At 44.2% G+C, this 20,951-nt stretch overlaps 2 protein-coding genes across 8 annotated transcripts in view; both read right to left on the minus strand.

The window, feature by feature from the left end:
* The window catches only part of ZDHHC23 (zinc finger DHHC-type palmitoyltransferase 23), a 45,188-nt gene extending 36,720 nt beyond the window's left edge, over positions 1–8,468 (minus strand). The window contains exons 1-3 of one of the 2 annotated variants that reach the window (XM_064520344.1): positions 8,088–8,468; positions 6,624–7,331; positions 5,794–5,961 (exon numbers count right to left, since the gene is read on the minus strand). In XM_064520344.1, the coding sequence (XP_064376414.1) occupies positions 5,794–5,961; positions 6,624–7,331; positions 8,088–8,194 (983 nt within the window). In that variant the 5' untranslated portion in view covers positions 8,195–8,468. The remainder of the gene's footprint in view (positions 1–5,793; positions 5,962–6,623; positions 7,332–8,087) is intronic. The other variant, XM_064520341.1, reaches the window with a different exon arrangement.
* A 937-nt stretch (positions 8,469–9,405) lies between these two features.
* Positions 9,406–20,951, minus strand: part of GRAMD1C (GRAM domain containing 1C) — a 57,890-nt gene continuing 46,344 nt past the window's right edge. For 3 of the 6 annotated variants that reach the window (XM_064520351.1, XM_064520365.1, XM_064520360.1), the window contains 9 exons: positions 19,258–19,404; positions 18,308–18,426; positions 17,561–17,703; positions 15,733–15,836; positions 14,770–14,949; positions 13,179–13,236; positions 12,534–12,644; positions 11,594–11,699; positions 9,406–10,020 (listed from right to left, as the gene is read on the minus strand). In XM_064520351.1, coding sequence (XP_064376421.1) covers positions 9,943–10,020; positions 11,594–11,699; positions 12,534–12,644; positions 13,179–13,236; positions 14,770–14,949; positions 15,733–15,836; positions 17,561–17,703; positions 18,308–18,426; positions 19,258–19,404 — 1,046 coding nt within the window. In that variant the 3' untranslated portion in view covers positions 9,406–9,942. The remainder of the gene's footprint in view (positions 10,021–11,593; positions 11,700–12,533; positions 12,645–13,178; positions 13,237–14,769; positions 14,950–15,732; positions 15,837–17,560; positions 17,704–18,307; positions 18,427–19,257; positions 19,405–20,951) is intronic. The other 3 variants (XM_026093962.2, XM_026093963.2, XM_026093964.2) reach the window with 3 other exon arrangements.

Consider the following 20,951-nt stretch of genomic DNA (forward strand, 5'->3'; position numbering starts at 1 on the left):
ACTTAGAATAGAGTTTAAAGAGGGGAGAGAGGTTGTTCCTTTTTGGGATTCTGGATGTATTGCATGGGCAGGTGTATGAGGGAGAACAAGATTCAACAGTGGCCAAACAGTCTATGAGCCTGATCAGACATGGACATGCAAAATCTGATAGCAAATTGCTCTTGGGATGCAAGACCCAGGTTCAAATCTCTACTAGCACAGAATAACCCCACTTTCTAGGGCAGTGAGAACTGTGAACAGGTCTCAGTTTTATCCCAACACAAACCCAAATGTCAGCTTTGCAGAACAGCAAGAACTCTTGTTTTCTACCTTCCCCTTAGTCTGTTGCTCCCTTATTCCCAAGTCCACTTCACAGCTAAATAACCATGAGATGATGGCAGCTTTTGGTCACTTGACCTGGCTGAGTGTGCTGGCATAAATCAACAGGCCACTCCACAGATTATTTCTAATAATTTATTTTGATAATTGTATTCATCTGGAAACACTGGATATGATGCAAAATGGACACACCCACCCAGCAGTCCTTTCAAAGCTCACAAATATATTTCATACCAATTTTCTTCCTAAAGCTTAGTGTGGAACACTCCCCCTCCCCCCCCCAAAGCACCCTATACCCCTCCAAGGTAAACAGTTCTTCCAGAGCCTGTCATTCTTATCGTTAAAAAGATTTTCATAAAGACTCGATCTTGAGAGGCTGAATTCCCACATTTCAGAAAGAACCTTTTTGTCCCCAGGCAAGATTTTCACTGTACAAACATCCTGGTAGTAGAAGAAAGTTTTAGAAAAAATTAAAGAGTTCTTCACCAAAAGCAATATAGGAAAACACATCCATAATAACACGCACTTCCTGCCTTAACGAGGCAATGAACATTCATATAGAAGAAAGTCATCAAGCATATGGTTAAGACACTAGGCACTGAGGCAGTACCCATTTTTATCTCTAGAAGAAATTTTACAGCAAATGGTTTAAGACACTTGAAAGCAATCTACTTTGAAGAAAAAAGCACCATCATAGCATGAATGCTGAAATGTAATTAGGAGTCAGCACCAACTCAGACTCATCAGTGACTTCTGTTATTTGAGAACGAGTGGAGAAACAGTTTACATGAGGACTATGACTTGCCTACAGAAATGCATTTAAGACGACACAGTTAAGACAGAGTGCCAAGCTACCATTCACAGGGTGCATCTAATGGTGCACAGTTCTTAGTATTGTCACCAAACAAGAGGATGCTGGTATTTATACACAGAGCAGTTAACCCTACAGTAACAGCGACATCAGAACCCTGGTCCTTTAGGAGTTGCCTTGCTCTACACAAGTCCATATTTGTAGTAAACAGCAAATTCCTTTTAAAAGGTCACAGTTAAAACAAGGTGAACTAATTTCCAAGGCTGTGTGGAGAAACACCAAGGCTAGCTATTACTGAAGTCCTCCCCTGCTTCTGACTAGCTCTGGGTCCTCTTTTCTCATACAGGGAGAACTTTTGAAGGGCCAGAATTATACCATTTTTTTCATTGTCATATATGTGCATGGTGTTACTAGTGTAAGACACTAGTCCTTGCTTCAAGGCCACACACCTAATCTGCAGGTCATCTGTCAAAAGCAGCCTGCTCCTTGTGCACTTTGCCTCCCCCATTGCTCCAACCTACCAGGCAGCATGAATCTAGGCAGCTACTAATGCAGCACCACCAGAGAAAGGGCCTGAGAACTGACCCTGTTTGCCCTAGCCACACTGCACTAGATTTTAACATTTTTCTACCTGTGGGGCCAATATCAAGACCAGTGAGAAAATGTTCAGAGAAGAAATTGCCCTTTGGAGCACAAGAAATCACAAGAATAGCCCACCCTTGATATAAATGAAAAACAGAAGTGCTACCCTTCAGAGGCACTGAAGGGCTAATTCTCAGGACTATTAAAAGGAGAGCTCTGAAGTGTGACTCTGAAGCTTGGAACTCTTCTGCCCTTTTAAATAGCAACATATCCCATTACATTGTGCTTTCCATCTCCCATGGCATTCACAAGGTAAATCCTCTCAGGAAGAAGCCAGGATGCTAAACAAAAGTAGTGGCCTTAAAGAAAAAGTCTACACTGCTATGCAGGTTATAGGCATGTGAACTCCCCATTTACTGCAGAATCAGCACTGGATTCTCCTCCTACAAAAACCCAGCCTTGCAACCATTTTTATGACCTGACTGGCTCCAGTTCCCCCTAGACAGAGTATAAAAATGAAGTGTACCGGAGCACTTTACTCCTGTTATATTAGAGAGGGCTTGACCAAGGTATAAGACGGTTAGATTAGTCCAAGTTCCTTGGTTCCTAATTTGCACTCAAAGTCCATGCTGCCTATGAGAATGCCACTGTGAGAGTCTTGCTGTGAGCAGTTCAAATGAAATCTCCCATGCCAGAGCGCACTAGAAGGCAAGGGATGAGGCTTTACTGACATACAGGCTTCATAGGCATCTCCAACAAGTGAAACACTTCCAAAGCTTGCTCAGCTCATAGGCAAACGACTAATTTTTGTGCATGTAACTGACAGGGACAGAAGGGTTGGCTACTGCCACTGCAGGGGTTTGTTTAGCCCAGAAGGTCACTATCTTCACCCTCCCAAGTGCCAGCAGGACAGAGGCCTGGGAAGATCACAAACCTGCCAACCCACAGCATCCCTGCCTCCAGGGTTGCCAAGTTCTCAGTTCATCTCAGCAGGTACCACAAGGTACATATGTGCAATGGAAATATTTGCAGACAATACATGTGGAGGCATGGTCTTTGTGTGAAGTTACTTTACTAGGGTCAGGCTCCAGCTCCAAACAGTCAGAAAGTCATGCTTTGCTGCAAGAGGAATGGTGAGCACACTCCAGCTGAGTGCCTTTTACTTCACACCAGGGCCAGGGAAGCAGTCAAAAGTCTCCTGATTGTGTTCGTTTGGAGACAAGAAGCAAGTTGTCCCCTTTTCTTCCCCCCACAGAACTGCTAACTGGGCAAAAAGAGGGAAGAGGAAAGAAAGGGCACTGAATAAATCAATAGCTGTTTCTGCATAGCTGCATTCCAAGTGCAGCTGCTCCTCAACTATCTGCTGGGTTATAGAAAGCACAGGTGCCACCTGAGAAAACCAACCACTGCAAAGTGGGACAAGGTTTTTACCTTAAACTGGAACATATAATAAGGAGCATACGTACCAACTACGGCAGATCTCCAGGGATCTCAAGGGACAGCCCCATGGCACCATGCACCATCCATCCACTCTTCAGGGATAAACGTGCAGCAGCTCACAGGGAATTTGCATCACTCAGCCAACCTGCCCCAGCTGCCCGCCACCTGAGGGGAGTTGGGGGTAAGTAGGATGTGTGCACAAGGCACATGCATCTAAAGAAGATCAGCAACTAGGACAAGGCTCTTCCCACTGCTTCTGCATCTTAGGCCTAACCCACAACTCTTGTGCCACAGTTCTAAGCTTTTCCAGCCAGGCCTATGATATTACTGTTGGGCCAAAGTACACAAAGAAGGTTAAGAGAAAAATAAATAAATAAATAAATAAAAAACCACCAAAACCTTGTGATTTCAGCTGAAGCTCGAATCCAGGCAAGAGGACAGTCACCTCAAAAAGCAGCCAGTCCAATAATTCCTCTCCATTACTCTACTGCAGATATTGAACTGTTCCTAGGCTTTCCAACTTGAGAAACCATGTGAGATCAAGGCAACTTCACAATGACTAGGTGAAAGGAAATTAGATCACTATGTTATGGAACCCCAGCTGATCAAGGAGCCACCTATCAAAAATGCCTGTAGCAGAAGGTAGTTCCCACAGACTCTCTTCTCCTTGAAGGAGAAAGGTGGTTTCTGTAAGGTAACAGTAACATCAGACAGAAGTCCATTTTCCCCTCAGAGCCATTGTTTCACATTACTTCAAAATACACCTCCTTTTGACTTGGCATATTTACCATACTGTCTCATGTCACAATCCATAATCAGAGTAGAAATATTTTGAGGGAGATAAGCCAAGCCTTCAAACCAGCACAGACTCACCTTGCGGAAAAGAACTAAGAGATGGAAGATGGCAGCATCTTCCTACCCAGTCAGAGAGACAGGGATGGAACAACAGCTTTAGGGGTAAAGATGGGGGAGAGAATCTTGCAAAGCCCTACAGAAATGTTGCTCACAAAGGCACTTAATACAAGCACTAGCATGTAAACAGCTGGATGGAACAGAAGATAGTAAAGAGAAATGCACTAGAGAGGAGAGAGCTGCTCACTGGCTGTCTGGACAGTGCTTCCACAATAGTTTGTCTGTCATCTGTATTAAAGTTCACATCATCCTCCTGATATCTCTGCAATATTGCACGTAGGTACAAGCCACAGGTTCTTCTGCAGAAACCCACACTCTGAAGCATGATATTCTGAAGTCCAGCAGCAGATTCCTCTTGATGCCAGAGTTCATGCATAACAAAAACCCAGTTCTCAAAACCTTGTGCCCTTCTTTGTCCTGCTGAGCTGCGCTGCACAGAATTTCCCATGGTGGAAACAAGCAGGCAGCTCCTTCTCTCCAGGTTTGTGCATATGGCTTACTGCTTTCTGCATCCTATTGCTGACTGACAGCATGTGAAGAACCATTCTGCCCAGGAAAGCTTCTGACATTGCCAGTGACAGGATGGGCCACCCATACACTGACCTGGGATGGAAAGGTGGAGGAGGGAGTCCTAGTGGAAAGAGCCATTCCCCTGCTAAAGGAAGTCATCAATATGATTTCCAGAAAAAAGGCTGTCACACTATGTCTTCAGCAGAGTGCTGTGGAGGGGGTGACCCCAGGCTCAAGAAATGGCCCCAGTTGCATAGGAAGCCCCGGTTATACTGGCCAGTGTCTATCACTAACCCACCCAGGAGCCTGCGTCCAGTGTTGTCACGCAGAGCCAGACGAGCTTCCCTCTCAGTCACGTTGTAGCTGATGTTCAACAGCTGGATAAGGAGGATGTATCCCATGCCAGCTGTTACAATGGCACAGTACCACACACAGGTGAACGACAGAGCAGAGCTGGCAGCAGGGAAAAAGATGGGAAGGAAGCCATTTAGTTTAGGAGCAGCTGCTTTACAGTTACTTCCCCAGTAATCACTATCCTTTCAAATCCCTGTCCACATCTGCTAGTGATCACACTTTGCTTCTTTCATCAGATAATCCTAAAGACTTTTCTCAAAATTAAAGCCTCATGGCTTGCTTAATAACAGCTCTTAGCACTTCCACAGCCCCTCCTGCACTGTCCTCTCACACTAACTAGCTCTTTTCTCTTATTGTAGGTTAGAACCCAGTGCTTTACAAAGGAAACATTGTTCACACTTCACGGACAGGGAAAAGAGGTAAAGAGGAAAGTGGAGTGACTTGCAAAAAGGTACACTGTATAACAGTGGCAGAGCCAAGCTCTGAGCTCAAGTCTCCCATGCTTCTCACCGCTCTTCCAGCCAGACAGGTACAGTAACTGTCTGTTCTGAGCAGATAAACTGACAGGGCAAACATCTAAGGAGTGGATCTATCTAGGACACAGTAAATAAAAGACTTCAAATCCCAGCTCCTCCAACAACTTTCTGCAGATAAATACAGTGCAATCTCTCTGGGTCTCAGGCTTGCCACTTTAGCAAAAGAAGTGATGCACCTCTGCCTTTCCAGACCTTTAAGGGACACTTTTCGATCAGATTAGACAGGCAACAGCACTGGCCTAGAGCACAGAATGAGACAAAATTAAGGAGCTAAGCTGCCTGTTCAGGCCTAGGTTCCCACCCCAGCTTTCTCCCAGATAGATGTCTCACCTGTAATCAGAATAGGCTCCGGGGCAGTAGAACAGTGCCACGAATGGAGTTCGGCCCCTACAGACTGTGTCCAGGGTCAACAAAATCCCATACAACGAGGTGAGCATGAAGAGGGAGAGGGCAAGGATGAATGCTTGGTGGTTCTGCTCCCCTACGCAGCTGTTAATCCTCCAAAAGGAAAGAAGAGATTACTTTGCTTAAAAGGAAAAAATATGGCTTCTCTTTCCTCCTCCCCTCCCCAAATTGTCAGAAAACCTGATTCTAAGGCTTCTCTATATGACGCAGGCTAATATTCAAACAAAGCTATAAAGGCACAAGACAGTAGACCAGTAACATGGTGGTAGTGGGCTTTTTGCCCCCTTAAGTGTGATGTCCTTAGCTGAGATACCCATATCCCACTCCTCCTTGGTTCCATGGCTATGTGCACACAGGCAGCTTTGGGTTCCCTTTCCCCAGGAGAGCACCCATGCGAGTTAACTGCAAGATTAATACTGCTGCTCAGACCAAGTAAAAAATAAACACTCCTCAAACACTCCCATTCTCCTATTCCTTCTTTCATGTCGAGCACCCCAAAAAAGCAAAAAAAGCCCAAAAACAAACAAAAAAACCCCACCCAACTGAAAAAAACAGTAGATAGCCAGAGGCAATTCTGAAATATGCCTTACAAGTTTATCAGGTATCAGGTCATCCCACTTGCAATGAACAGCAACCTTACCTTTTAAAAGAGCATCACCAAGACACAAAAGCAGCCCTGTTTGATGGGGACTGGAAAAAAAGAAGCTTAAAAAAGAGAGACAGAAAATATATAACCTCAGAAGTGCAAAACCTACCAGACACAGTGATGGTCCAGTCTTCTTACACACCTGCCACAGAGCCGGCAGTGCCCTGCTCGGGCTGGTCTGACCAACTGACATTTAGTGCACCAGTCCTTTTTTATCCCTTCTGGCTCCTCAGCTGACAGTCTGGAATAGCCTTTGGTCTCCCCATTCACAGTACGGCCACCGGTAGCTCCCGATGTAGTAACTCCATGGAGCCCGTTACAGCTCCCTGTAACTTTCTTGCTTGGCAAATCCATGACCCGGCATGATGACTTGTCATTGCTTGTTGGGCTGGAAAGGTAGCCAGGGTCTTTCTTGGCTCGAGATAGGGCTGCGAGCATAAGAATTAACCCACAGGTGAGAACAACCACTTGGGAATACCCCACATGGCCTCGGGGAACCACCTCCTGGAGGAACACACAGTACATGTAGCCCAGGGAGAACAGTCCCAGGCTTAAAAAGAAGAGAGTCCGCTCCTTCCTCCTGTGTGTGAGGTAGTAGTACCACAGCACCACCATAGGAAGAGATGTCAAGATGACAAGTGCCAACAGGAAGTGCAGGGCCGCAACATGGAGGAAGACAGGTAACATAAGAAGAGGTGGAACAAGGCTGATGTTGATCTTTACAGCCCCTGTAAACCAAGGGACACGGACTCGGTCTGCAATAGCATCAGCAATTCTTTCTAGTGTTCCTGGGGGCAGGGATTTGCATGTCAACCACCTGTTAGGGAAAAGCACAGATTCTTGCTAATAGACAACCATGTGCCTAGGATTTTTTCTCCTGTCATACCTCACTCTACTCTTAAAAATCTGTCATAAAGAATGAAATTCAACCACTTCCCTGCTGACTCACAGGAACTCTCACTCATTTCCCTCTTCCTTCTTTTATGTCTAATGCAGCTGGAAAGTTTCCCAAGAAGAACTGCTGAAGACTAGGATGAAGTCCTTACTCCATGAATATGAAGCCTTTTCTACCTTTAGCTTTTGTAATTCCACCCATGATTTCAACAAAGCCCCATCTTAGTGCAGAAGCCTAGCTACAGTATTATAGCATCTTCACAAAAAAGTTACCTAGCTGCTACAGCTCCTGCACGGGGCTCTTGGCGACACAAGCAATGACAGAGTCAGCTCTGTGTCGAAACACACCCAGGCTCTCTTTTGGCCTCTCCTTTAGTTTTGGGAGGATTTTACACCTGAAGCAACAGCCAGGCACAGGCACTCTCAGGCTACTAAAGGAAGCGGGCTTCATTGGGATTCATCAGGTACTGCAAACCCAGGAAAAAAGGAAAGACCAAGGGTAGACGGACTTTCCCGTGGCGGTACGGGGCAGCGCCGGAGCCGTCGGGCGCTGGTGCGTTGATAACCGCCGCGCCCAATGGTTTCCGCGGCGCGCAAGCGGCCGCGGCACCGCCCGCAACCGCCGGGCCGGGGGCAGCCCCGGCAGAGGCGGTTGAGAAAAGGGTCGCGGAGCCGTTACCTCTCGCAGCCCTCGTCCAGGTCCTCGCAGTCGCAGAAACATGCCACCAGGTGGTTCCTCTCCCCCTTCCGGTCAACGTACTCGCAGCAGCACAGCGGCTCCTCCATCGCCGCCCCCCGGCGCCCCCTTTCCTCGCGCCCTTCCCTCAGGCTCCCGTCGCCGGGACGGTGCGAGAGCCCTGGCGGCCTGGGACGCCGGCCCCACGGCCCCGCCGCCGCGGCAGCCGGCTCTCGCTGTGCCCCATGCCCAACGCTGACCCCGGCGCGGGCTGCCGCGGGCCGGCGCCGGTCAGAGCCGAGGGCTGCGCCTCAGACCGCCGCCGCAGGAGCCTCGCGCCCCCCCGGCGGCCCCGCCCCCTCGGCGGAGCCCAGCCGCTATTGGCCACCTCCCCTCCCCTCCCCCCCGCGCGCCGGGCTTCTCCCGAACGCGGAGGTGTGCGGGGGGAGCGAGGGGGCGAGCCGCCCCCCCCGGCCCGATCCACCTGACAGCGGAACAGCCCAATACCCGCCAGGGAGGGGCGGGGCCACCCGTGACGTCGCGACACCTTGTTTAAAGGGGCAGCGCAACAGGTGGCGGCGGTGGGAGGGCAGTGCTGGGGCAGGCAGGACCACGCGGCCGTTACGACGGTTACGGAGCACGCGTCCCTCTGCACCGGGAGGAACGCCAGCGGGTGCGTCCCGGCGGCACGGCAGCCTGGGGCCCGCTGTACATGGAGAACGACCACGACTCAAGCTGTAAAGGATAAAAATCTCTCAAAACAGACCATAAGTGAATATTACAGACAAGCCTGCAAGCAGCTTTACTGCACAGAGGTTGGACGTACACTGGCTGAGTAAACAGCTTCCCCACACAGCCTGCCTTTTACCTACCTCCATTTAATATTTTGCCCCAGGGAGCAGCATTTTGGGGTTAAAAGTGCACCCCCCCACACACACACACTAATATGAGGGCATCTCCCTAATATATTCCAGTGGCAAACAGAGAAGTCCAGCTGTTTGCACTATCAAAAGACAAAGATGCCTGCCAACACCTCCATATAACCCGGTCTGTAGCAATTTCACCCCTCCAGAAAGTTGCTGTTTCCCTGACCAGGTCAACTCCTGACTTTTTGATTTAATATCACTCTGTCAACTTACTCAAAGCTTGAAACTGAGAGAAAGTGTTTCCCCTTCAGTGGGCACCATGCCAGAGAAATGAATGGCCCTTCGCAGAAGGAAAATAGTGGGGACTGAAATTTCTTTGTAAGAGCTAAAAGAACATATGGTGGAAGGAAGTCCACCAAATCCTCTCAGTAGCAAAGAGATACTTATCAAAGAGGTACCAGACACTTTCCTGTTTATTTAAACAATCTTAAAAAAAAAAATCCTTAAAGATGGTGACTTGTTTTACAGGGTCCACCTGTCTGAAAAGCATATAAATATCCTGTAGGTTTCAAACCACCACCTGTTATTTTTCTCCAGAACATTTTTGATTGATGGTCATTTTTCAAGTCAACATAAAAGCTGAGATTCCATTAAACACAGACGCAGCTCTCTGCTGAGGGTGTTTACTCCTCCTCTGTAATTTGCAGATCAGTCAACATGCAGTACAACTGCCTTCACTCATTCACCCTAGGACTTCAGAGCTCTGTACTGTTCACAAGAAAAAAACCACCCTAGCACACAGGGCCAGCCATGGGAGCAGATCACAGAGCTGTAGGAATGCAGAACCCACCTTACTTCCTCCAGAAACCTTTATTCTGTGCAGCTTGAGCCAAAACAGTAAAAAGTCCAAAATGACAGTGACAACCCCTACCCCCAAGTCCTCAGTCACTCATCTTTCTTCAGACATCTTGAATTGAAGGCTGATGCAGGTATTAATTCTCAGTCCTGCTGGTCTGGGTCTTGTTCAAGTGATCAAAGCTTCTTTGGAGCATAGAAAGGGAGCTCTTTAGCTGTGAAGATAAAACCATTATTCCTCCCATAACTCTGCTGCAAGGATAAGAGGTATCCAGAGAATCAAAATGGCTCCCTCCTTTTTAAGATTGTGTGATTTCCTTCAGTGCAATTTCATCCTCTCTCTTCCTATGAACAGTTGCCCATCTTAAATGACCTTATTGTGCTATCCTAACAATTATACTCTGTATAATTTATAATTACCAACAGCAAAGTCTTAATACCCTGCTAGACAATAGTCCCAAAAGAGTGGAGTGGCTTATTTTAGTCATAGTTAATGCTCATGGCAAGTACTTTATGGAACATGGCAGCCAGGCATGAACTGTTTTAATCCATGGTCCTCCCAGTGCATTTTGGGGCACAAAGTGTAATTAGATTACTGCTAACCCTCAGAAAACAAGATAAACAGGACACTAAAATGCACCATGACTTCTAGACAAAAAAAAAAAAAAAAGAAGAGAGAGAAAAGTGTGATGAGATGAAAAAGGTGGTTGAATTCTCACTCCATTCTTTTACATGTTTCACTCAGCATGCTTTCAACAGGCATTTTAACACTTCAAATTAGGAACTGTTTGGGTGGTAAGGAGAGAAAGAAACAAAGGTCAAGGAAATCAGGAAATTCATTTCTACAGTGAAATTTCCAACACTCAAAGCTTTTTCAAGTTGTGATCAGAGTGGTTATTAATAGATTAATAGCAATTTTGTGTGAAAAGACACCTCTGAACATGAAATATCAAAAATGGCTTCTTTTTCTATCCTCCTTTAGTGCGTGGGAGAACAGAGCTAATTGCTGATGGAGAGGTACATGTGAACTCCCCCGCAGCTTCCCTAATCTGATAGTTTCCTCTGTCACATTTTAAGATTTAATACAAGAACTTAAAAATCAGTGCATCTATAGGTTATAAATAAAATCAAAGTCTGAATTTCCTGTCCTTCACTTGCTGAACTGCAAATTCAACCTAGGAGTTTAACAGTCCTGAACGTCAGGATCAGAGATAAACAACAGCATCCCACAACATCAGTTTTATATACTGTTCACAGTATGAAAGAGCCTGGAAACCACAGCATAAATCACTGGGGAGAAGGAGGGATAATTCCATAGCTATGGCACCCTTCCCCCTTCCCCCCAAACATACAGTCTGTATGTACATCTAGGAAGATCATGGAGAGTAAAGGACAGGATAAACCTGTATGAAGAAATCTCATGAGACAAGTAAATACTTAGTGTTATGCTTTGACTCTTCTTAGAAAAGAGGAGGATCATTTTTGAATTACTTCAATCTTCGCTTTGTCATGATTCAGAACTGCATCAATGCATTTCATCAATAAATTTTACTTGACAGCTTTAAGAGAACCAACGTGAAACATTAAATCTTAGTGGGGCGCGGGGGGGAAAATCCATCAGAAAGATGAACATTGCCTCTGTACCAAATTCAAGCCTAGGACCAAACTGAGGTGAAAGTAGCCACAAAACATTTAATTAGCATCACAAAACACCACGCAAAAGCTATGATCAGACAAGGGAGAAGAGTTAGAAACAAGAGTATCACCAGGAAAAAGTGGGTGACCTACCTGCTCAAGCATTTCAATTGAGTCTCTCAGCACTCCCTTCACATGCTTAACTTGTTCCTTATCATATTGAGGGATCTCTTCTTTTGATACCATTTCTGGAGATATGCTGAAAGAAATTGAGATTACACCAGAAGCACAGAACAAGTGGACCTCCATGCCTATCTACAAGCAATTTCTCCACCATTTCAAAAAAACATCCTTTCCCAAAAGCCACAGAGAAGGGGTCTGCAATTGAACTTCAAACCAAGTTGCCTTAGAGATACAGCCTCAGACCTATGTAGGCAATGGCCACCAAGGAAAGTGCATGCATTGTGAGAGAACAAAATCGCAGGCACACTTAAAAGGACAAGATCTTTCTTCTGAAGGAAGTTACTTTAACGAGTTCTGGAGATCACCCTGGGACAGTCACTGCACAACCTCCATATTCATGACCAGGTTATGTTTTTTTAAGCTTGTTTGCCAATACCACATCCATGAGAGGTAGCAATCTGAGCATCTTTAAGTCCAAATACAAGAGGCACCTAACATGGAAGTTTGAGGGGGAGGGAGGAATTTAGTAAGAGACTCACAAAACTGAAGGGTAAGAGAAGCTAAATGAGTGCTTAAGATTACATTTGAGATTATTCTGTGTGAACCAGCATGAAGTGAACAGTTTGGCTCTGTGATCAGCACTGTGATATTCACAGAATATGAGTCACAGCAGGGTGATAATTGCAAGCTGAGGTTAACTCTCCCCAAGAAACAACTTGTCAAAGAAGTTCAGTGCTGCAGGATGCAGTCAGATATGTCACCGGCTATCAGCACAGACCCCAGAGGAGCAACAAGCCTCAGCAGCTTTTGAAAACTTATTGCCAAGTTTCATTGTTCCAGATCTATTTCTTTAGATCAGACTCTGACATAAGCTGAGGAAGAAAGAAAGCAAAGACCAAACTCAACTTACTTCAAAGTGCTTTCTTCCTGAAGCTGGACATGATAGAGGGACTGAGCTGCATGTTCTATCTTTGACAGTTTGAGAAACAGCGTTATATTCAGCAAAACCAAGAGCAGCAAACTACACAGAGACGAGAGAACAAAACTAAGTCAGACCAGGCTTAAATCATTCCTCTTACAATGCTGCAGAAAGAAGATCTGGGCTACAGAGAACTAGGAAGAAAAGAGAATCCCTTCTGAGCACAAAGGGACACAGGACAGTGCCATTTCTGGGGACACATGGGACAGTGCCAACAATTCTTAGCAAGTAGCTTTGTCATAGGTTGCTATTACACGGCTTAAACAACAGCAGTGCCTCCTCTTGGAGCTTTTTAAACTAAGTGAATTCTAGAAAGTTTTTTGTAGGATCAGACATATGCCAACCAGCAAGGCAGACTGGTTTGGCAATTCACTATTTTCATTCTCTGCATGTCACTTCCTAAGTCAATCCATTCCTCTCCTATACCTGAGTGCACCCATTCCTGCATTGCAAATGAGCAAGGATCCTATTGTACTACATGCAACGTTAACATGCAAGCGAAGTATATAGTCAGATACAGATGAAGACCAAGGTGAGCTCAAGTCAAGCCACATTTTAATGCAAAAAAGTACTCACAAGATACTCATTACTACAATGATGGTGGTGGTCCTACTTAGAGCATCTCTTTTTCTTCCTAGAGGGCACGGAGGAGAAGGAGGTTAAAAAATGCTCAAGAACATTCCTAAAGGATACCTGCAGATACATATCTGCAGATCACACAGTGATCTGATATCCAGATATACAGATCACACTGGTGCACAAGATACTCCCCAACATTCACTTGATGCACTGAACATCGTTTCTGCAGCCAGCTCAGACAAGTCAGCTGGACAGTCAGACCCCTCCATCATGAGGGGCATTTTTCCCCTCAGTGATATGGTACAGAGAGCACAGCTCTGGGCCATGTTCACTGTAAGCCCAGATATCCTGAGAATGCAACAGTCCATCCCATTACTAAACACTCATTCAGCACATATGCTGCCAGTCACACTAGCAGAGATACCAGCCTGCAGTGTAGCTCTCTTCCATTTGCTCTTCTGGACATATTGGTCTTGCTATCAATGAATGACCATGTCAAATTCTTCTTTAAGTTGTCCCGCAACTACCAACTTAGCTTAGGCATCAGCCTGAGGACAGCATTACAATGGAGTAAAGAGCATTTGCTAGTCAGACAATAGGACCTGACACTAGTGGAGGACAGGTGGAAGTGTACGTGTACTCTCCAAACAGAGGAGAAGTCATCCACCACTGTGGACCAGCTTATCTTTAAATTGAGTTACCTGATTTCCTAAAACAGTCCAATACTTTTATTTCCTGCCCTGGAGAAGAGGAGTACATCAAGGCTGCAGCGTGCACCAAGGACACGCTCACCTGCAAAGGTGGAGCAGCAGTGGCAAAGCTAAGCATTTTAGAAGTAATCCCAGGGAAAAAGAATCCATTGCACATGCTGTTGATCCAAATGCTCTCTGATGCTACACTCAGTGTTGTCTCCCTTCTTTCAAAATGGGCATTTGCTCCTACTTCAGTGTTCACAATTCGACCTGTGTCATGAAATTCAGCATTCTCTGGCACACGTTAGTGCACATATGTTCCTCATCTCTGTAGGAGTGCACCATGCATGAATCCAAGTCAATCTGTTGTGCTTGGTGGCACTGGAACTGCAAGAATTGCTTCAATGACCCAGAAATTACAGAGCAAACAGAAAATGGATTATTTAATATGAAAAAGAAACAGAGTATGAGATGCTAGGGCCAAGAGGTGATGAAGCTTAAGCATCTCATGACTCAGGCATCTAGTTATTTGAAGAAATAAAACAATACATTTTTCAGCAACTTCTCAAAAATTAGGTTTATTTCTGATGCCATCTCCTTTTCAATTCTAGGCAGCTCTAGTGCAGCATTAAGAGCTTTTTTTTTTTTTTGAGGGGGGGGAAAAAGGGGGTTGGATGAGGTTTGATTGCATGAGATACTTATCATAAAGTGACAATGCCTGCTCCAAATCTATTTTATGCAAGCCTGAACATGCTAAAGCATTTGCTATCACACCAATTAGATGAAGACAGTGAGAATAATACATACACAAGTGTTTCTCTTGTACCATTTTAATTTAAAAAATAAAACTTTCTTGAACACACTTTTTGGACAACATCTGATATAAAAATTCCTACCTACTATGCTGCCCTGCGACTCTAGTCCCATGTCACCAGAGGAGTGCTGGGAAGAGCGTTTGGGAAGTGATTCTGCCAGACTCCGGTGTAAAGTGCGTCGTCTTCGTCTTAGGGCAACTAATTTTCCAGAATCTTCTATGGATTGATTGATTGCATATTCCTCCATTAGCAGATCTGATTCTGCAGTGGAAAATACAGCTCCTTAACTTTCCATTTGAAAGTGAAATCTGGAAAAAGCCTAGCGCTGAAGACTTAAGTTATAAGTGAGAAAGAGCTGGTGACAGTGAGAGAAAAATAGGTGCATCTTCTGGTAAGTGAACTTAGAGCAGGTACCTGACGTAAGTTACACTTTAACCTGTATTATCCAACCTCTTTGCTATACTGCACTTAACATACTTCTCAGATCCAATGTACATATTTATCTTATGCAGGACGTTTAGTTGATATGCTAGGCTGCAGCTGGAAGAGCACCTTCCAAGAGGCTGTTAGACTGAGACTAGGAATTGTGTTGGACTGTAAAGCCTGTAGCTACGGCTGGACAGGCTGTTAACAGGTGGCTGGCTTAACAGGGAGGTGGGAAGACAAAGATCACCAAGACTTTAGAAGTGATGCAGATGTATCCAGGGAGTCTGCCAAATGCCACTGCTTCTCTTCTCACCCACAATCAAGGAAATAATTGGATTAGACAGACAGACACACGCAGTTCAGAGTAACAGCTTTTCTCCTGCTCCTCCTGCTTCCTTCAGAAAGCAATAATTGACAAGGTATACAGGAGCCCTTGGTTAGCATTAAGCCACAAGGCTTCTCTTTGCAGATATACTGAGGAAAGGAACTTCTGACTTGAGATTCCTTTGGTGTTACCTTCTTTTCACACCATTCCTCATGGAATAAAGTTTGACAGACACAAAAACATACACAGGGAAGACAGCCTCCTTATTCCATCACAAAGAGGAAAAGCCTCACCAAGTTGTTTGAAGTTCTCCTGTATGCCTCCCCAGGTGTTCTTCTCAATTACAGATTTGACAAGGCCCCAAGGCTGTTTTTTGTACTTTACTTCTGCAGAAACCCTAATAAACAGAATGGAATAGTGAAAAGAGTGCTCTGCTAGATGGCAAAGTGATAACAGATCCCTCATCAGAAGCAGGCCTCTAGCCTATGTCCATAATCTGAAATACCAACTGGAACTGCCCTGGCTTTCCATCTGAGCAGCACTTGCACTGAAGCAGAGAGAGAAACAGACACTAGCAAAGATAACATACCTAGCTAAAGCCTCAGGAGATTAGAATTACGGAAAACATTTTGAAGTTTGTTTTCCTTTCAGACTCGGAGCAGCAGAGAAAATTTGTCCCTGCAAAGTGTTCTGACTGATGCAAAACATGTAATAGGCTTCAGATCAGAGAGTCTTGCTTTTTATTCTACATGTGTATATATGAAGTTTTACATGGGCACAGCAACAGCAGCAGGTGAAATTCAGTATTACCACTCATACACCAAATGCTAAAAGGGATCAAGTTCCTACCCAGAGTAGATGGAAATTAAACTGTCATGCTCCCGGGAAGATAGAGGGGAAGTCGTATTCCTGCCTTGTGTTCCCCAGGTTAAGCTGATCAATAATGCTTCCAGAATAGAAAGGAATTGGAGTATGAATCCTTCAGAGTGTTGGTCCTAACAACTGAATGAACCTCAAAGCACTTCATAAAGGACAAAAGGGTAAGTGATTCTGATTTATTTAAATAAAAATAATATTAAAAAGACCTTATGGAACACACTTTTAAGCTACTTTAAATATTCATCCAAATCCACCTATACCCACTGAGTTTCTAGTCTAATAGAACAGTATGTTTCAAATAAAATTTTAGACCCATTTTGAACACGGTACATAAAGACAGCTTTAACAACAGGCTGTACCTTCTGTTCTGTACATGCTTTGTATACTGCATTCTTACTCTATGGTTGTCATGTCTCAGAAGACAAATATAGCCCTCAAAGAGGAAGAATAACTCGCTAGGAGTCATTCAGAAGGGTTGCCCAAGGCCCTATTTTTCCCCTTCACCCTCTACCTTCCATGTACAGCACTAGTCTTCAGCACTGTCATAGCTTGAGATGAGCCAGAATGAAATCCAGGCTTGCCTACCTTTCTGGTTCATCAAGACACATAAGATAAGAGGTCTTACTAAATACAACCCACAAAAAGCTACTAAAAATTACACGATCAGAAAGTCTGACAAATATAGTGAACATGGAACTTGATCATATCTGGCATTTTGGTTTTGACAAATGGGAAAGGAAAGGGAAGTATCCTTTAAGGCTCCCTCATCTACCAGGAATGTAATGATGAAGACTGGTTTCTCAAGTACCCTCACTGAGAAGATAGGGATGTTCCATTTCCCCTCTCAGCTCCCTGTGGAAACCATTATCCTCTTTAGGCTCTTAGCAATGGTATCTCAGAAACCATGTATCAAAATATCTTACCTGGCTCTAATTTATTCTACTTAGACAACTGCACTCTAAAAACCACAAGGCTGTTTAGAACCCAGACCACAATCTTGGAGATGAGTTCTGTACCTTGTACAGTCAATGCAAGAGCTTGTTTCTCATTGAAGTGATCAGATCCAAGGACAGCAAATATATAACAGGCAACACTATTTTTCAGAAGAGATCTCCAACTTCAAAAGGAATCGACCTACCCTACATCATAGGCAGATCTTTTCATAAGCAGATCTTTTCATTTCAGTGACCTATAACTTGCATGCCTTGGCTTCTCCCCTCCCACTGTGTACCACTGGCTCACCGTAATCGACACTTGTGACTGGATGTGCGGCTGATATAGTATCGGTTCACAGTGTAGAAATAGTCATGGTAAGGGACATCGTGGGTCAGCACCTCTGCATCCACTTGATAAGACTCACCTTTCTGGCTCTGTTTATGCAGGACCTACCCATAAAATAAAATGGAAAGTTATATTAATGGTGTCCAATTTCTCTTTTCAGCCTGAATTCCTTAGACTAGAACAACCATCTCCAAGTGAGCTGGAGTAGGTAAAAAGCCTGAACAAGCATCATAAAAATGGTAAAGAATGGCAAGCACAGGTTGGGTGGGGAAAGAGAAGATGCCTCCAGCTAGAGCCAATATAGGCAGCAATGGTACTAACCTCCTTCCCCATTACCATTTCAAGTGCAAGATACAAGACAAGCCACTGCCTCATGACCACAATTCTGCTTCGAGCTTGAGCTGCAGACCTTTCCCAAAACACTTCATTCCATCCCACGCCCCTGCTTTCCCCCTCAATTCATACAATAAGAGGCTAATATTTCTTCGCATAGTTTGTGGGAGAAGTTTACAGTCATCTGTAAAGGCAGAAAGCCTGCCTCTCTGACTCCATTAGCATTTGCTCATTAAGGGTGAGGTGGACAGTAAACCACCCTTGGAGATGCTATATCTAAACTCCAAAGCCACATTCTGCTCCAGTGAGATCTGACAAATTAGAGAGCTGATCTCTCCCTTACTTTAGGGGACATTGAACAGACACACACAGTACCTGCTTTTCAGTCGCAGTTGTGAACTTCCCACAGAGTGGATTGTTAATTGTTATAGTGTAGGTCAAAGTCCTCAACTGATTACCACTGGTATCTCTATTCCAAGGAGTTGATACAGCATCTAGATGACAAATTATGCATGCTAAATCACATGCAAAAGTGCATCATGTGCTAAATTACCTAAAGGCATTATTTCTATCCTTTCACATCAAAGTCAACTGCAACCAGTTTAAGAACAGCAGCAGGGATAGCAGCATGGTAAACTGACTCTAAATGGTTGCAGTCTTGCAGGAAAAGGAAAATTTGTAGTTCACTGAATGAACGAGACAGGAAATACGGTAGCTGAACCTGATGCTACTGAAAGAGACAAACTTGGGGAGGAGGTGCAGAGAGTAAGCAAGTAAATGAAAATATGCCATTTCCCATCTGCTTAAGAAGTTGAATAGATTCACTTCGCATTTCCAAAAGCTTTTGCCACTTTGCCTTCAAAGCTGACACTGAATAAATATTACCCTTTTGGACTTAATTTTCTGTTCTTATGATTTCAATGAATAAAATTTACTCATCCAGAAAATTAAAGCCTGTGAGCATCATTTAGGAGGATGCAACAATTTCTTCTGTACCAGCTGTACGGATTCCACTATTTCTGTGACACAACGTGAACAGAAATACCCCACACAATGCAACTTAATATCCTACCCAAAGCTCAGGCATTATGGTTGCAATGTTGTGGTATGCTGTGAAATGAGGTTCTACGCTGAAATATGACTGATCTACACAAACAACAGGCCAGCTTTAAATATTCTCTTTCATAGTATAACATTAGAATTGCAAAATTCACTTTTAAAGCAAGGAGAAACTAAAGTTCAACTCAACCCTATTTAACATTTCTCAGAGGTTGAAAATTCCAGGATATTTTATAACATAGATAGAAGGGAGAAGCATATATTACCTACTATACTCCTGGAACTGAGAAACCTCTGCATGAAGTGGGAATTGGTGAAAAGGATTTCAAACATCTTGTCTGCAGTGATGTGGAAAACTCTGTTTATAAAAAGTCTCCCATAGAGATCATTCTCAGAGACAGTCTCCTGCACTGCTAAGGAAAGGCAGAGAGATCATGTTAAGAAAAGAGCAAAACTGTGTAAAAACTTCCTAATACTCTAAGCTTTTATTACCGCTCAAGCCCTTCCCAAGCTTGCATCAGCAATTGCCTCTCACTCTCAAAAACCTAACAAACGATGAGCTGCTGTCGCAGTTCAGCAGATTGTGTATAAAAGCAAAGCCCAGGGCTGATTTTCTAGCCTTCCCCAGTTATCTCCCTTTACAAACATACATTGATAAGTCAACATCACATGGTCCTGTCACTTAAGTTCTCCCTTCAGTGTTCTACTAATCCTATAAGAAACATTTGGGAAGATGAAAGTTCTTCATTTAATATGCGTGTCTATTGCACAAAGGACACAGGGCAAAGCAAGCAGGACAGTGAGAGCATGTTCTCATTTTTACTTGCGGCTTGTTTTAGAGTATTGCTTTCAACTTATATCTGTAGTATCCATGTTCCAGGAGACCAGCTATAGACTCACAAAAACACACCCTTTCCCAAACTGCTTCTCCCTTTGTGTCTAGCACAAGCAGAATGCAAGAGGTGCCCTGCTCCAGTTTACAGTACTGAAAAGTACACCAAGATACTTTCTCATCCTCCCCTATTTCAAGCCACTAACAAGGACCCCAATGGTTTACTGTGCCTGCAACACTGAGTTTAGCTTTTTCTGCCTCATGATGGTTGCTCTTATGACTCAGCTTTGTGGTTTTCTCAGCCACTCTTGCAAAAGATAAAGGATAGAATTATAATCCTGAAGGGAAAGTGGTGCCAGCCCCAATGCAACTTGCATGTTTTAGAAATAAGTCTATCCTAGGTTATCACCAAAAAGCCCAAGCAAAACAAAAAACCCTCACACCACAAAACCCAGAAAACATTACTGAAAGCAAATCTTAGGGAAGCGAGACAGAAGTCAGGACAGCTAACTTTTCAACTGATAGAAATGAATGCTCAGGGCTAGCAAAGGTCAACACCAGTCACCAACACAAAGGTAGCTTGAATATCATACTATAGTTCACAAGATGCCTATAGGCTAAGGCTACAGCACTTAAAACATTACTACTTTGTAGCAGTCAGTTTTGATAAATGCAAATGTAGCAACTAAACACCATACAAAATTCCCCAATGAAACTCAATTCTGGCTCCCAGCAGACTAGTATTCTAGTACTTCTTCTAGCCTTTTAGAAGGCTCTGCAATATTCAAACATCTGTCTCAAAAGAAAAGTAATCTTTGACCTAATCAGGCTTCAATGTAGGACCCCGGAAGTGAAGCTTAAGTGCCCTATTTTTATGCTTGCACAAGAGGTGGACTTCCTGCCTGTGCTGCTCTGCTTATGAAATGTCTATTCAATTGCAGGGTAGAACAGAAAGTGAGTATGTATTTTAAGAGGTCTATTAACCAATCACTGTGTAGTCAGTATTTGCTAGCATACAGCTTCTACTGCATAGAAATGTACTGCAGGGAACAAGAAATTCAGCCTTTGGTTTTCAGCCTACATTCACTGTACTTCCTCTGAGAGTTCCACCTAGTTCCACCAAAATTC

The sequence above is a fragment of the Dromaius novaehollandiae genome, chromosome 1 (assembly GCF_036370855.1).
Source record: "Dromaius novaehollandiae isolate bDroNov1 chromosome 1, bDroNov1.hap1, whole genome shotgun sequence".
In the NCBI taxonomy this organism is placed as follows: Eukaryota; Metazoa; Chordata; class Aves; order Casuariiformes; family Dromaiidae; genus Dromaius; species Dromaius novaehollandiae.